Here is a 17,777-nt window from a genome sequence, read left to right on the forward strand (position 1 = left end):
TTTTGATAATCCTAATAATGTAACATATGTTCATGTCCTTGTCGTTACATAGGCACATTCATTCCGATCACAACCAACCCAATACCAAAAGATTAATAAGCATCACGGTCTGACTTTAGCTTGTCGTTACATAGGCACACTCTAATATAATGGCATCTCCTCGTGGAATCCACCATCTGAAAAATTGAAATCATTAAATCAGCAATACATACAGAGTGCTCGAGCACAGAAATTAGCTTAATTGAAGTTCTCACAAACTGAAGCAAAGCCATGGACGACGCTGATTCTACGACGACGATGACGACGAGGACGACGGCAGCTGCACTAGCCATCTCCGCCGCGCTTCTTGTCTCGCTCCCGGTGCTCTACCGCCTCCTCTTCGACAAGACGAGCAGGAAGAAGAAGAAGGCCATCCCCCCCCCCCCCCCCCCCGGCTCCTTCGGCCTACCCGTCGTCGGGCACACGCTCACCCTGCTGGGCGCCCTCCGCGCCAACACCGCCGAGGACTGGCTCCGCCGGCACGCCGCCGCTTACGGGCCGGTGTCGCGGCTGTCCCTCTTCCGGTACCCGACGGCGTTCCTCGTCGGCCCCTCCGCCAACAAGTTCGTCTTCACCAGCCCCGCGCTGACCACCATGAACAGCGAGGCCTTCAGCCGCATGGTCGGCCGGCGGACGGTCCGCAACGTTTCCGGCGACGAGCACGCCCGCGTCAGGGCAATGATGATGCAGTTCCTGAAGCTGGATGCCGTCAAGCGGCACGTCGCCGGCATGGACGCCGAGGTCCGGCGCCACCTCGACGAGCACTGGCGCGGCCGGGCCGCCGTGGCCGTGATGCCGTCGATGAAGGCGCTGACGTTCGACGTCATGAGCACCGTCCTCTTCGGGATGGGGAGGGACTCCGCCGTCCGGCGGGAGCTGTCGGCGGAGTTCCAGCAGCTGGTGCAGGGCATCTGGGCGGTCCCGTTGGACCTGCCCTTCACCAGGTTCAGCCAGTGCCTCGCCGCCAGCCGGCGCGGGCGGCGCGCCGTCGCGGGGGTCATCGAGGAGAGGAGGACGAAGCTGGAGCGCGGGGAGAGCTCGCCGGCCGACGACATCATCACCCACATGCTCTCCAGGGGCCTCCCCGACGAGGAGATCACGGACAACGTCATGTTCCTCATGGTCGCCGCGCACGACACCACCGCCGCCCTCATCACCTGCCTCCTCCGGCACCTGGACGCCAACAAGGACGCCTACGCCAAAGTTCTCGAGGGTAATTTAATCTCCACTTTTCATTTAGGAATTTCAATTCAGTTTTGGCCAAGCAAGCACTCGTGCTGATGGATTCATTCCAATTCCAACCATGGATATCTGATGGATCGAGGAGCAGAGCAACAAGAAATCGCGCGGAGCAAGAAGCCAGGGGAGGCCCTGTCGTGGGACGACCTCGGCAGGATGCGCTACACCTGGGCGGCGGCGATGGAGACGCTGCGGATGGTCCCGCCGCCGTTCAGCATGCTGAGGAGGGCGCTCGACGACGTCGAGTTCGGCGGCTACCTCATCCCCAAAGGGTGGCAGGTCATGTACGTCACCAACATGACGCACTGGGACCCGGCCATCTTCCCCGACCCCGGCCGGTTCGACCCGGCGCGGTTCGAGGACCCGTCGGCGATACCGCCCTACGGCTTCGTGCCGTTCGGCGGCGGCGCGCGCATCTGCCCCGGGAACGAGTTCGCGAGGGTGGAGACGCTGGTGGCCGTGCACCACATCGTGACGCGGTTCAGGTGGAAGCTCGTCGCCGGCTGCGACGGCAGCTTCTCCAGGTCCCCTATGCCGTACCCGTCTCAGGGCCTGCTCATCGACATCGAGCCTATCCATTGATGCCAAGAGAAGACCTCTTCTTCTCCCACAAGGAATTCCATTCAGTGCAAGGAAGTCGCACGGATTGAGCACCTGAAACATGAGAAATGCTGTACCTTTCTCATGTCATGGAACAGTTGTGTTGCATACATTCAGATACAGAGAAACACATCACCATTTGCAGTTGCAGTATAAAAACAGGATGAAGGACATTGTCTATAATAAAATGTCTGCAAGTTGATGGCAGTGTTAATAGTCTATACTATTGCAAGTGGGATGGGGGGCCATTTCAAGAACCCACGCTGACCAACACTTGAGACAAAAACGTGAGGAAGCGTGGGAGGAAGGTTAGGCCTGGGTGGGCTCCTGCTTCAGCTCCCTCAACAGGTTCTGCGGCAGCTGTACTTTTTTCATTTTATCATTTTTTACAAAAAAATACATTTAGACCTCTAAAGAAACTATTTGCGTTCCTAGAACCAGGAGTGCCGCCAGAAATAGCGCCGAGGTTATGCATGCAAAATTAAATTAAATCATATGAAAGTTAAACATCATTATAGAGAATCATTAGAGTACATCATTAGTATGCACATTGAATACATATTTTCCCCTTATATCTACGAACACTACTAGAGGTAGTACAGTGCTCTTGATGGCATGTACAACGTATAGACAGCAAGCTGTCTGTATGATGATGTCACAGCTTATAAAGACGTCTAAAAAGACAGTACATAGAACCCATGATCTATTTAGTTGTCTGTATACTATTTAATGCATGTATGTGCACATAAATCATGGTGATCAAATGTATCTTATATCTTTGTATGCTATGATATTGCTTCCTTGAGATAATTATTATCTCCTTAAAAAATACATATAAATAAATTTATAAGCTTATATAGACTAATACTCTTCCGTGGGGATGTAGAAGATAAAAAATTAAAAACAAAAAACAAAAATAAGCCACCAACCTTATCCCTTCCGTGGGGATGTGCTCAAATCGCTCTCACTCTCTCTGCTCTCAGTGCTCACTAGCTCTCTCTCTCTGCTCTCTGCTCGCGTTGCCAGCGCACGCATGAGCATCGCGGTTGGCCGGCGAGCGCGACCGTAGCGTCGGTGGGCGCAGAGGAGCATCGGAGGTAGGGGCTCACCGGAGCGGGATCTTGGCGGCGTCAACGGCGCGCATGGTGCTGCGGCGGAGCGGCGGGGAGGCGGCTCCGGCGTGCTGCGGGCCGGGGAGATGCAACAAGAGTCTCGGCAAAGGCGCGGAGGAGCTACCTGTGCAAGGAATCGGTCCGAGGGGCTCGGTGTCCGGCGGATTTGGCCGCGGGCGCCGGCGGTCTTGAAGCAGGGAGGCGTCAGCGTGGGCAAACGGCGCTTCCCGTCGGAACGCCCTTCCAGCCCAAATCGTGGCCACCCGCACTTGATCCGTGGTTGCCGTCGACGAGCCGCAACACAGTGTACAATGGGGCGCTGAGGTCGTCTTCTTGCATTGGGCAACGAGCCCACGTCGTCGCCTCACGAGACGACGAGGACGCCGTCGCCTCGCGTCGGCGGGGTGTTTTTTGCAAATTCTTCCTCTTGCAGACGGCGTCCCGCTCCGCGTTGTACGTGCCCTGAGACTCCCACTCATTCATGAAGAGCAATGTATTTAGAGTCCATTAATTTCTGTGCATAGTAAAAAACCTTAGGTAGGCCCCTGCATGTGTGTGTGCGTGTGACACTCAAGAGAAATAAGGCAGGAAGCGTATCGATTCGACACACAATTACTACCACAAAATCTCTCATTAGTACCAGGTGGCAACCAGCGTTAGTACTGGCTGCCGCAGCCGGTATTAGCTGGGTGGTACTAAATGGATGTCCATTTAGTACCGGTTGCACCGTCCGGTACTAAATAAGCCCATACTTTGAAAAAAATGTGCCCGAATAAATGTGTGTACTTTGGGTTTCAAACTCGTGACCCGTGGCCTCGCGCATAGTCTGCTCTACCATCCCACCCACACAACACATGTGTGTACACAACAGACGCTATCCTTTTGAAGTAACCAAGACAGACCATTTAGTACCGGGCCATGACCATTTAGTACCGGACCATAACACCATCCGATACTAAATGCCACCATTTAGTACCGGGTGGTGTTATGGTCCGGTAGTAAAAAACTGGGGCCCCCTGGGAGCTATTTAATACCGGACCAGAACACCAACCGGTACTAAATTGTCACATTTAGTACTGGGTGGTGTTATGACCCGATACTAAATGGCTCTGGAGGGCACTGTGTTATAGGACCGGTACTAAATTTGCATTAGTACCGGATTTAAACCAACCGGTACTAATCTAAGGTGGACGAATGGCTATTTTTCTAGTAGTGAATCATCAAGCAAAACTGAATTTGAAACCCAAAACCCAAGCCGCAATCCTATGTTTCTCAACAGGTTTAAGACGGACAAACAGAGTACACGCACCAACCATGGCTACATGTCACCACGGCGCCCTGGCGAGGGCAAAGGAAGTTCGCAGCTAAGGTTCGAATACCCAACCAGCGCTCACCAAGTCACCACGGCGCCCTGGCGAGCGCCAAGGAAGTTCGAGAGCTAGTTCTCTTACCATCATCACCATCCGGTGTGCGACGATTTGCAGAGACAGAGCTACGGGTCTGTACGGTTACAACGGGCGGGGATGTACAGGCCGGAGTGACAATCCATGTCACGGGCACGGCGAAGCAGGAGGAGGGGTCTAGTTTGCATTGTGATCAGGGCAGATCTCCTTGAACACGGGTAGCCTGTTCCTGGTGCTGGGGCCGTTAAGCACGGCTTCGATGGCGGCGGCCTCCTCTACGGTCGGCGGCCAGCGGAACGTCTGTGCAGACGACTCCTGTGGTGGCGGCGGCGGTGTCTCAGGATACTCCGGTGCCAGCGGTTGCGATGGTGTCTCGGGCTGCTCTAGTGCCGGCGGTGGCGGTAGCTGCGTCACGGGCTGCTCCCATGCGAGCGGCGGTGCGATGACAACCCTGGATCCCCATGGCGGCGGCCGTTGCGGCAGCTGTAGCGGGGTGCTATCTAGGTGGGTGATGTTGACCCAGGATGGCGGGTGCCTTCTGATGTCGAACACCCCTCCGTAGAGTTCTTCTGGATGGATGGACATCATGGGTGGAGCATAGGTCTAGTGCGGGGCTACAGGCAGCCACTACCCGTAGTAGTATGGGAAGTCAATGGAGAAGGCCGGTCTGTGTTGTATGTTGAAGGGGTTGATCAAGTCCTCCCCCCGGCTGTTGTTGAAGGGGTTGAAGAACTCCTGCCCCTGGTTGATGTTGGAGGGACTGGCTCCCTGATGTTGCTAGCGGTGATTATGGGATCCCACCTGTTGGCAACAAGAACAACAGATATTAAAGCTGAAGAAAATAATCAGATATCAAACAAAAATACAGTTAGTTTGTGTGCACCACACACGCGCGTGACACACACACACGCGCACACAAGCAATAGTGCAACACACACGAGACGCGCACACACAAGACACATACACACACTCGGTGCAATTTTCCTTGTCAAACCTATGTAAATGGCTTCATGCGATGTAAGCAGCCAATCTAAAAGATAAAGAAGTGGTTACAAAGAACTAAAGTTACTCGCTATTTCTAACAGGATAGAACCTTATGAAAGAAAGCTACAACAACATGTGTTTGTCTTATTGTCTGAATTTATCAGATAGAATATGCCTGGATGATATTATCAAATTGCTTTATAATTTCAAAATTCGAAAGTTCAGTATTAAACAATAGAAATTAGGTACGAAAACATGCAGAATCATCTATCATTATTGGATATAAACACCCCATAAAAACAAATGGCCCAGAAATATTTACCTGAGAATGTTTGTTCCTCTGGGCTTGCATCTCACGAGGTTCCTCCCTAAGGGGAATCTGAAGAATTGATGGAAAAAATAGAAACGATTAATCTGCATATGCATATTTAAGGACCGTTTTATCATATTCCTATTAACAATTGGTGGGAGTACAAAAACTATTAAGCAACAAAGACGGAGAAAACAACTTTCAATTATGGAAAAAAAGTGCAATGCTTCCTTCTAACTTCTAAGACAAACTGTCAGCAATGGTGACCTTGCTTTCTAGTTAGCAAGGTGCCAAGGTCCATATCTAAGGAACCATATGAGACGCTAATAAAAAAAAAAGAATAGTTTCCAGGTTCTCTTTCTACCTCTCGTGATTTAGGAATATTTAGTTGTGTTTGCAAAGTAGTATAAAACCACCGATGTTATGTAATATTATAAATAACAAGCAAAATGGTTAGTTACCTACTTTGAAAGCACCAAATTGATGCTACTCAGAGTAAAGACAACTTGACGCTCAATCTCTTTCCCTTTTCCTATTTGTATTCCAGAGGAAAAGCTTCCGAGTGACTAATGAATTGTACCCTACAAATGTAGCTATAAGAGCATCTTCAAGAGCTCTTGTATTTTGTTAGCTAAATTTGGAGATTTTACCCCATTGTAAAAAGAAAAAAGTCCACTTTTGGCCCCTCAACTCTTCGCCAAGTCCAATTTTGACCCCCCCCAACTTCAAAACCGTCTAATTCAGGTACCTCAACTCAACAAACCGATCAATATATACTCTGAGGCCGGTTTTTGCAGTTTCATGCTGACATGGCAGCGGTTTTGAACACGTGGCACTGAGGTGGCCGTCAGGTGGGGCCTGAGGCCCATATGCCACCTTGACCGTGGCCAGGGCGCGCCCACGGCGCGGCACTCGACCCCGCGGCGTGACGCCGTGCAACACGGCGTGACAGCTGGTGAGGAGAGCGGCCATCGGAGGCTGGGCGGGCGCCGAACGCGCGCACGACATGGTCTGGGACAGGGCGAAGCTCACCAGGGGCTCGGGTAGAGGAGAGCTACAGCGGAGGGGCGGCTCGGAGAGCAACAGCGGTGAGGAGTGGAGGCCGACAGTGGGGAGGCACTGTAGGAGCGGAATCTATCGCGTGAGCACTGAAATCGACAGAGAGGAGGAAGGAGAAGGTGTGGGTACAAGGGATCGAGACGGGGCTCACCGGAGGAGGCGAATCGTGGAGGGTCAGATTTGGGGAAGAAGGAGTGGCGGGGTCTCCGATTGCGGGCGCAGACTGGGAGGGGCTGCAGGAGCCGGCCTCGACGACAGTGGCGCGGGTGTCCTCCCATGGCAGCCCCTGCTCCTGTGCCACGGCGGCGGTCTCCTCTCAGCGTCCTCGGGTGGCATGGCGAGCGTGGTGAGGAGGAAAGCTCGGACGGCGGGGCAAGCGCGGCGAGGAGGAAAGCTCGAACGGCGGGGCGAGCGCGGCGAGGACGAGAGCTCTGGCAGCGGGGAGGAACCGGCGGCGGCGGAAGTGGCAGGCGCGGAGACTCAGGCGGTGGGGGGATGCGGGCCAGCGGCCTGGCTGCCTGCACGTGGTGACCGCCACGCTGTGCTCCCGCCGGCCGTGCCTGGGTCGGCCGCCGCCTACGCGCTGGGGGCCCTCCCGCCGCACGGGAGCCGGCCGCTGCTACGGAGAAGAAGCAGAGGAAGGGGAGAGCTCGGGAGAGAGAGAGAGCTCGGCGGCTGTGGTGAGCTCAAGGGAGAGAGAAATAGAGATGAGAGACTGACAGGTAGGGCCAGCATCCTATATGGCGGTCAATGCCAGCGTGACGTGGTCAAAACCACTCAACGTGGGTCAAAACAGCCTTACCCCTAGCCTTACCCCTGCCCAGGTGTTAAAAGTGAACGATTTTGATAGTTGAGGTACTAGTACTAGACAGTTTTGTAGTTGAGGGTTAAAATTAGACCAACACAATAGTTGAGAGCCCAAAAGTGGACTTTTTCCTTGTAAAAATAGAAACCCACCTAATTATGCCCAAAAGTGGACTTTTTCCTTGTAAAAATAGAAACCCACCTAATTATGTGGGTTAGTCCAAGAGACTAGCTAAAACACAGGCTTTTTATATTAAAAATGGATCCATGTCATCATGTTGCATCAGTGTCTTCCGTCTCTACCGTGATCGATCTGTTCGTGCCCTCGAGCGCCACTGCCCCTCATGATGACTGGAGCCGCTGCCCCTCGAACTGCTGGCTCCGCAGCCGCCCCTGGACGTGGGTGGGGCTGACCCTAGAGCTACACCGCTGGACGTGAAGGCCAGGACAGCAGGAACCTCTCGCCGACGGCGCCTGGACATTGATGCAAGGAGACGCTGCAAGACGCCTGGACGAAGCTTAACGCACGGGAGGTGGGGGATAGCGAGCGCTGAGCGCTGAGCGCTGGCCAAAGATGCAAAGCGGCGCACCCTAGATACAGAACGAGGATAGAAGAGGATCTGGATACTGTTTTTCTTTGATGGGGTTTTTTTGGCTTCTTTTTCTTTTTCTAACTAACTCACTCAAGATACAAGAGCTCATAGAGATGCTCTAAGAAATCCATACACGATCTAAATTTCTTCCAAAATCTAACAATACAGTGTGATGACCAATTTTGTTAACTGACAATGAGAAATTTATTCCATTTTCAGATTCGTCAAACATGCAACATATATCCGCTTTAAAAATGCACAACGATCCATGTACAGGCCGGAGCAACAATCCATGTCACGGGCATGGCAGAGCAGGATGAGGAGGGGCCTGGTTTGCGTCGTCATCGGGGGCAGATCTCCCTGAACACGGGTAGCCTGTTCCTGGTGCTGGGGCCGTACAACACGGCTTCGACGGCGGGGGCCTCCTCCGCGGTCGGCGGCCAGCGGAACGTTGGTGCAGACAGCTCCTGTGGTGGTGGCGGCGGCGTCTCGGGATGCTCCGGTGCTGGCGGCTGTGGCGGTGTCGCGGGCTGCTCCGGTGCCGGCAGCTGCGGTGGCTGCGTCACGGGCTGCTCCGGTGCCGGCGGCGGCGCGATGATTACCCTGGATTCCCTCGGCCGCTGCGGTAGCTGCAACGGGGTGCCATCTGGGTGGGTAATGTTGACCCCAGATGGCGGGTGTCTTCTGATGTCGAGCACCCCTCCATAGAGTTCTGCTGGATGGATGGCCACCATGGGTGGAGCGTAGGTGTAGTGCGGGGCTACAGGCAGCCGCTGCCCATAGTAGTATGGGAAGTCAATGGAGAAAGCCGGTCCGTGCTGGATGTTGAAGGGGTTGACGAAGTCCTGCCCCCGGTTGTTGTTGAAGGAGTTGAAGAACTCCTGCCCCTGGTTGATGTTGGAGGGACCGGCTCCCTGATGTTGCCGGCGGCGGTTATGGGATCCCACCTGTTGGCAACGAGAACAACAAATATTAACGTGGAAGAAAATAATCAGATATCAAATGAAAATGCAGTCAGCTTGTTTGCACCACACACATGCGCGACCCACACACACTAGCAAAAGTGCAACACACATACACACGAGACACACACACGCAAAACACACACACCCTCGTGCAATTTTCCTTGTCAGGACTACAACCAATCTCAAAGATAAAGAAGTGACTACAACGAACTTAAAAGTTACTCACTATTTCTAACAGGACATAACCTTGTGAAAGAAAGCTACAGCAGCATGTGTTTGTCTTATTGTCTGAATTTATCAGATAGAATATGCCAAAATGATATTATCAGACTACTTTATAATTTCAAAATTAGAAAGTTCAGTATTAAACAATAGAAATCGAGTATGAAATCATGAGGGATCATCTATTATCATTGAATATAAACCCCACATAAATTAAATGGTCTAGAAATATTTACCTCAGAATGTATGTTCCTTTGGGCTTGTGTCACAGTTCCCTCCCTAGGATGAATCTGAAGAATTGAAGGCAAAAAACAGAAACGATTAGTCAGTATATGCATATTTGAGGACCATTTTGTCATATTCCTATCAACAATTGGTGGGAGTACAAAAATCAAAAAGCAACAAAGACGTTGCAAACAACTTTCAATTACAGAAAAGAAGTGCAATGCTTACTTCTAAGACAAACCCTCAGCAAATGCTGATATTGCTTTCTAGTTAGCAAGGTCCATATTTGACAAACATTATGAGACACTAATCAACAATAGGAATAGTGTTCACGTTCTCTTTCTGCCTCTCGTGATTTATGAATAAAACCACTGATGTAATGTAATATTATAAATAACAAGCAAAACGGTTTCGTCACCTACTTTGAAAGCACCAAATTGATGTTATTCAGAGTAAAGATAACTCGATGTTCAATCTCTTTCCCTTTTCCTATTTGTATTCAAGAGCAAAAGTTTCTTAATGACTAATGAATTGTACCCTACAAATGTAGCCATAAGAAAACCATGCACGAACTATTTTTTTTCCAAAATCTAACAATATAGTATGATGATCAATTTTGTTAACTGACACTGGGAATTTTATTCCATTTTCAGATTCATGTCAAACATGTAGCATATATCTGCTTTAAAAACGCATAGTAATCCGAGCAAACAACTAAGGACAGCATTGACCAGAAACATTAGTGTGATGAGATCATTAGTTTCAAGCAAACAATTACCTGACCACTGGAGCCGCTGCGCCTGCCACCACTGCTCCCGGTGCCGATGGCACCCTGAGAGCCGGAAGAGACCAGGCCAAGGTCGCTGATGGAGACGGAGAGCCTGTTGCTGGGCCCATCATTGTTGCCCACGAAGGAGACGGAGGGCCTGGCGCTGGAGGGGGAGCCGGGTCCGTTGTCAACAAGCACGTCATCCATGATGAGCACGTCGTCGTCCATCGCGGCCGGCGAGCGCGTCGGGGAGACTAGAAGGAGGCACCGCACTTGATTCGACGGCATGTCCTCGGGGTGGAGGCGATGGGACTCGAGGTTAGAGCTCGTGGAGGATGATGACGGCGAGGACGACCCGGAACCTCTGCCATCAGCAGTAGCAAGTTGAGTGCCCGTAGGCAAGGACGACATGTGGCGGCAGCACGATGATGTGTGCATCGAGCTGCCCCCGTTGTCGTCGCAGCTGTTGCCACCGTTGTCGGGGGTGACTGAGATGTTGCTGGGGTCCATCCCTGCATCCGAGAAATCCTATTAACACTGCAGATTACTAGTTCTCGAAACATTTCAAACCAGAAATTGGAGAAATGCGATAATTCATGAATGAACTAAATGCTGAACAAATGCACGCAGAAACTGCAGGATGCGGTATTCAAACATCGGGAGATCAAGCCCAGCGAAAATAGGGCACAGAGCTCGAATGCATTCGCCTTGTCATACAACTTGAACTGCTCTGATTTTGTAGAAATGTTGCGTGAAATCTGCAAGTTCGGGAGGAAACTCGAACCATCGTATCATCCAACAGAGCACTCACAAACCTCCCAAAATCACAAAATAACCAGCGAGATCGTTGAAAATTAATCAATTACGAACCCAAACGAGGACTGCAAAAACGTACGATCACCTCGAATCATTGGAACAAAATACTCCTAGAAAATTTCCCAAAAATCAGGCAAAAATGTGAGCGTTCGAATTAGGAGGCTGGCTGGGGGTGGTGATTGAGCGGAGCACGTATCGAGGACCCCGATCGTAGAAGGTTCTAGAAGGCTCGCTCTCCCCCCAACGCCCTTGAACTTGGCTGAGCAGCGAGAAGGCTTGCTATCCCCCTAGGCCCCAATGCACTCCAATATGGCTGATCAGCGTGAAGAGGAGAGAAGAGGAGGATTCGGAAGAGAAGAGATAATGCGATAGCAGAGGAGATGACCCATTGTTTAAAGATGCAGGAGGGCTTGGGTTAGAATTTCGAAATGCAGGCTGGGCAGCGAAGCGATAAAGCACCCAACAAGCCTAGCCTAGGCGAGGAACCTGCTGAATCGTAAGGCCCAATAAAGAGCAACATGCAGCCCAATTGGTAGTAGCGGTAGAACGGACCTAGAACCTAGCAGCAGGCTTAACAAAAGGAGCAGAACAACACGGCCTAGACAAGATCAAGCTTTCCTCTTTTTTCCAAAAAAACATGATTAAATGTTGAGCTAGTACATTGAACATTTTGAAATAACAGATTAAACATTAACTTTCAACAAGTTTAACATTTCAGATTAAATACTCCAACATTTTATCTTAAGCATCGAAGCACCATATAAAAAATGTTGAAGTAGAACACCACAAGGTTGACATAGTACATTTCTTTTAAAAAAATAAAAAACCTTATATTGGATCTTATTTTGTGGAATTAATTGTAAATTATATTATAGTTCAAAATTATTTAAAAAGGGATTAACTATTTAAAAGAAAAGTCACATTTGAAATTCCAAACTCAAACTAGATTCCTATTCACCCAGCGAATCATGTGTTGACAACAGTCCTCCACCAGACAGAATTCTCTACCATACATCTAGGCTCTACCAGATCCACAAACCCCATGATCATAGCCGCTGCACGAATCAATCTTCAACATCGGAGGATATGTAATTTTTTTCTTTCAAAAGATATATAGATTTGTCAGGGCAGTCCTGCAGATCATGGGCCAAATCCTCATGGGCTTACAGTGAATGGCCCAACTAGAGGTATAACTGTAGCCACCAACCTTTATTTTGGTAACTCCTAATCCATTCTCCTTTTTTGTGGCTAAATAAAGGAAAACCCCCTCCCTTTTCTCTATCTTTCTGGCAGGGTAAAAATATACTTTCCAAATAGAAACTAAAAGAGAGATGTAAAAAGGTGAAAATTTACCATTCTCCGATGAATCGACCACATCGCTTGGCGAAGATGGAGATTGATGCAGGACATCATGCGACGGGAGCAATTCGCAGAGACCTCTGTAGTCCGTCTTCACCATCTTTAGACCTGGCAATTTTGCAGATCTATAGCAAGAGAAATTGTTGGCAATCTTGGCGATTATGTAGAGATTTAGCAATGGCGATTTCGAATACCTGAAGAGACGACGGATGCGGCAAGTTGAGAGAACAAATATGATGATTTTGAAGAAGTTGAGTGGGGGGAGGGATTGGTTATTTGTAGTTCAGCGAAGATTACCAAAGACTCAAGAGGATTTGGCGACCAAATCAAGAAGAGCCGCCATCGCTAGGCTACCAGCTATGAGTGGACTTTAGGGATGGGGAAATAGGGGCAGGGATATGTGATATAGGTCCAAAGCGAGGGACTTGCAGGCATACCACCTACTTTCTTAGGTGGGCAAACGTCACTATAGCGGACAAATATACATAGTGGGTGCATATGGATTTGTTGGGTGTTGACAGCCAAAATTGGCACCAACCGGTCTGACCGAGCGGTCTGACCGGTCGAGGCACTGTGGCCTGTCCGGCAGGGACCGACCGGTCTGACCAGTCCAGGTAGAGTCCGAGTACAATTAGGATTTTTCATAGATTTAGATCTGTAAACAGGATTTCTTGCGGGATAAGTCCACCCCACCCTATAAATATAAAGGGTCATGGCAGATTAAAAAATCCAATCGAACAAAATCAATACAAACTCTACTATTTATCCTCTTCTCCAAACCCTAGTTTTTCCAACCCCCTCTGCTGTTCTTCCTTCATCTCCGTGATGTTTGAAGGCGTTCTAGGTGGCTTGTCGATCCTAGAACAATCCTACATGCGCCTACCCTGACGGGTCCCTCCCGGGTTTGCGTTCATCGGCCGTCGCCGATTCTTACCGGCGACCAATCTGACCGGTCCCTTAGACCGGTCTGACCGCTCCACGTAGGAAGAGCTGCATCGAGCTCCTTTTCGCGCCGCACGATCTAGTGCGTTCGTGTGTTTACCGAGATTTACGTCAACATACTTTTTGGCGACTCCGCTGGGGAAGAAAGATCTTAGTTAATAAAACCGATCTAATCTACTCCAAAGAAGATGGGCTCCAACACAAAAATCGACAAGATGAACATCATCCCTTCGACATATGAGCATCTTCCGGAGGACGTTCGTCTGCTGCTGGAGGAGCGCAAGAAGAAGCGTGATGAAGAAGATCTACAAGCGGCGCTTGCGAGCATCAAGGTCGATCGACGCGGCAAAGTCACCAAGATCAAGGAGATCGACTTCGCTTCTACCTCCTCGGATGCATCTACTGAGGTAATACCTGCTGCAACTGCTCCACCTTTTGGTGTTACTATGGAACAAATTCAGAAATTGCTAGCTGAGCGTGATGTTTATTGGGTTAATTGGCTTAGCTCTAAGGAAAGGGAATCGGCTGGTAAGAAACCAGAATCAGCCGATGAACCTCCATCTGTTTCTAATTCTGAATTTTATGTTCCTCAACCATCAGCAGCATCTCCTATGAGTCAACCTCAATATGGGATGCCGATGAATTATTCCATAGTCACCAAGATCAAGGAGATCGACTTCCCTTCTACCTCCTCGGATGCATCTACTGAGGTAATACCTGCTGCAATTGCTCCACCTTTTGGTGTTACTATGGAACAAATTCAGAAATTGCTAGCTGAGCGTGATGTTTATTGGGTTAATTGGCTTAGCTCTAAGGAAAGGGAATCGGCTGGTAAGAAACCAGAATCAGCCGATGAACCTCCATCTGTTTCTAATTCTGAATTTTATGTTCCTCAACCATCGGCAGCATCTCCTACGAGTCAACCTCAATATGGGATGCCGATGAATTATTTCAGTGGTCAAACTGTTACACCCACATACACTGATCCTATTATGAGTATTCCTGGTTCGGCCAACATTAGCCGAACAAACGAGATTGTTCAGTACACACCACCAGAAATCTCCAGGAATTCAGTGCCACACACCGGTCCTATCTCCGACGAGATGTTCGACCGATATGTGCAGCGTTGGCAAAACCGGCAGAGACCGATCAGACCGGTATATCAGTCCAGTCAGACCGGTTTCCCCCAACCGGTCCGACCGGTCCATCCGGTCAGTTTGTTTCAAACCAGCGTGAGGTATCTACATCCACACAGCCGAATTCTTCAAGTAATTTCGATAAAATGCTTACTGATTATAAGAATGATTTGGCTAATCTGCTTAGAGAAAGTTTTGGAGTGGATGTTAGAAGTAAAACCCGCACATACCAAAAGTCGTATCCTACTTCGTTTGATTCGGTTGCATACCCTGCTGGTTTTAGGTTGCCTGAGTTTGTTAAATTCAGTGGGGAAGATATTAGGAGTACTTTTGAGCATATTAGTCAGTATCTTGCCCAATTAGGAGAAGCTGGTTCAATAAACGAGTTGAAAGTGTGTTTATTTTCTTTATCTCTAACTGGAACCACTTTCTCATGGTTTTCATCTTTGGCACCTAATTCTATTGGCTCATGGGAACAATTAGAGCAGAAGTTCCATGAGCACTTTTTCTGTGGGCATGATGAGCTTAAATTGTCTCACTTGACATCAGTTAGATAATCGCGTGATGAATCTATCAATGATTATATAAGACGATTCCGCGATACAAAAAACCGATGCTTTAGTGTGAATATTGCAGAAAAGGATTTAGTTGATTTGGCTTTTAATGGCTTGCGCTCTCATATTAAAGAAAGATTAGAGGGCTATGATTTCTTTACTGTTACTCAGGTGCATCAAAGAGCTTTGGCTGTAGAAAGCCGAAGCAAAGAGTCTCAAGAATCTCATAGGCATCATCGTTCTAGTGTGCATGCTTTAGAATGCAATTCAAATTGTTCGGACAATGAGTCTAATGATGTGTATGCTACTGAGTTTGCTTGGCCATCTCAAGCTAAACCATTTACTTGTTCTGCTCTTAAGCCGATTCAAAAAAATCGGCAAGATGAACGATTTACTTTTGATGTATCCAAGTGCGAGAGGATATTTGATGAGTTATATAGGATTGGATATGTCAAGATGTCACATACTCTACCGCCGCTTGAAGAGTTGAAGCGGCGAGCATATTGCAAATTTCATAATACTTTTTCACATGCTACTAATGATTGCAATGTGTTACGTAGACAAATTCAATCGGCCATTAATGAAGGACAATTGGTTATTCCTAATATGCAGGTTGATCAGAATCCTTTCCCAGTGCATGTGTTGGAATTGAATAATCCTAAAGTGCTAGTTCGGCCAAGTCAAGCCGAATCAACCAAGGGGAAGAATGTAGTTATTGGTGATGAAAGACTTGAAAAGAAGCTGACACAGAAGATCCCTCAAGGCGCAAAAACACTCGGGGGCAAGACAAGAAGAAGAAAGCCGACAACAAGTCGACCGGTCTGACCAGCCATAGTGGCGGTCTGACCGGTCATGGGACCGGTCTGACCGGTGCGCCCAGTAAATCTGGGAACTCCTCCAAAATCAAGACAATGCCGAGTTTTAAGGAACTCTTGGCCAAATATGAGAAGGAAGGGAGTGCTCAGAGACAGAAGGGGCCACCAAGCGAAGTCAAGGATACGGGATCATCGTCAAGACATCAAGAGCAATCGAGTCAAGGTAATTATACTTCATCTAGTGGAACGATTGCTCCATGGTATTGCTGGTATCCTTATTTTTATACACATATGCATTATAGTAAGATGCATATGCAATCATATTATATTCAATATCCTCCTATGTATCCAAATCATGCATTACTACAAAGACCGATTGTTGCTAGCAATAATCCGGTCAAGCAAGATGTTGATTGCAGCGAAGAGAATGAGAAGAGCAAGGAGCAAGATTCAAAGTATTTACAGCCGAGGTGGTGTCCCTCAGGCTTGTCTTATACTCAGAAGTGAAGGCTGCAACGTATGTGCAAGAAGGAGGCAATGGAACAACAAGTGGAGGCCGTGCTAAAGACGTCAGCGATGATGAAGAAGGTGTGGCGGCCCAAACAAGTTGTTTCAACATCGACTTGAGCAAAACATGGCCGATAATTGTTTATCGCCTTTAGTACAAAAAATGGCCGATGTAGTGTTAATCATCGCCCTTAGACAATTTTGGCTTAGAAGAATGTTTTTTGGCAAGCAAGCTTTACCAATAAATAGGGGGGCATATGTTGACAGCCAAAATTGGCACCAACCGGTCTGACCGGTCGAGGCACTGTGGCCTGTCCGGCAGGTACCGACCAGTCTGACCGGTCCAGGTAGAGTCCGAGTACAACTATTGTTTTTCATAGATTTAGATCTGTAAACAAGATTTCTTGCGGGATAAGTCCACTCCACCCTATAAATATAAAGGGTCACGGCCGATTAAAAAAATCCAATCGAACAAAATCAATACAAACTCTACTTTTTATCCTCTTCTCCAAACCCTAGCTTTTCCAAACCCCTCTGCTGTTCTTCTTTCATCTCCGCGACATTTGAAGGCGTTCTAGGTGGCCTGCCGATCCTAGAACAACCCTACGGGCGCCTACCCTGACGGGGTCCCTCCCGAGTTTGCGTTCATCGGCCGTCGCCGATTCTTACCGGCGATCGGTCTGACCAGTCCCTTAGACCGGTCTGACCGCTCCACGCAGGAAGAGCTGCATCGATCTAGTGCGTTCGTGTGTTGACCGAGATTTGCGTCAACATTGGGTTTGACCACAAATGCCATAGTTGTATCCCTAGGCTTTTCTAAAATGAACTATTAGAGTATACTATGAATTGCATGGAAAATATCAAAAAAAAATTACAAGACTAACCCCATCTTACTTTTTCTCTAAAAACGTGATCTATATAGGTTGCCTAAGGAAGTAGGCATATTTTCCAAACACCAGATCAATTAAGATGCTAACACATGAAGAAGCAGGTACTTTTGTTCTAACCAATCACAATATATAGAGAATATATTATTTTTTATTCAAGAAATTGTAAAGTTCCATTTTATTGTAGAATATTTTATTCAAGACCATTTATTTTCTTGCTCATTCTGCGCTTATTGGATTCATACAATTGCTCTTGCATTTCTTGTGGAAACGTAACCTAAGATCATCTCATACATCTTGATCCCATCAAATTTCATTCAAATATAAAATTTAAGATAAATGCTATAAAGTTCATATTGTTCATCCAAGGTAATAACCAAACCTTTGCTGCCTACAAAATCTCACTTAGGTGATGCTGATGAGCTTGAATCGCAAAG

The 17,777-nt window shown here is 48.5% G+C and overlaps 2 protein-coding genes across 2 annotated transcripts; one reads left to right on the plus strand and one right to left on the minus strand.

Moving 5' to 3' along the window:
* Positions 1-200: 200 nt before the first annotated feature.
* On the plus strand, positions 201-2,082 carry LOC120686072 (cytochrome P450 716B1-like). The gene is made up of 2 exons (XM_039968231.1): positions 201-1,252; positions 1,370-2,082. The coding sequence occupies exons 1-2, from the start codon at positions 271-273 to the stop codon at positions 1,858-1,860; spliced, it is 1,473 nt and encodes a 490-aa protein (XP_039824165.1). The 5' UTR covers positions 201-270; the 3' UTR covers positions 1,861-2,082.
* A 6,402-nt stretch (positions 2,083-8,484) lies between these two features.
* Positions 8,485-10,834, minus strand: LOC120684837 (protein app1-like). Its single transcript, XM_039966702.1, has 3 exons — positions 10,334-10,834; positions 9,567-9,620; positions 8,485-9,090 (listed from the first exon to the last, which is right to left on the minus strand). Exons 1-3 carry the CDS (start codon positions 10,832-10,834, stop codon positions 8,485-8,487), a joined length of 1,161 nt encoding a protein of 386 aa, XP_039822636.1.
* Positions 10,835-17,777: the final 6,943 nt, after the last annotated feature.

This window comes from Panicum virgatum, chromosome 8N (assembly GCF_016808335.1).
Source record: "Panicum virgatum strain AP13 chromosome 8N, P.virgatum_v5, whole genome shotgun sequence".
Lineage (NCBI taxonomy): Eukaryota > Viridiplantae > Streptophyta > Magnoliopsida > Poales > Poaceae > Panicum > Panicum virgatum.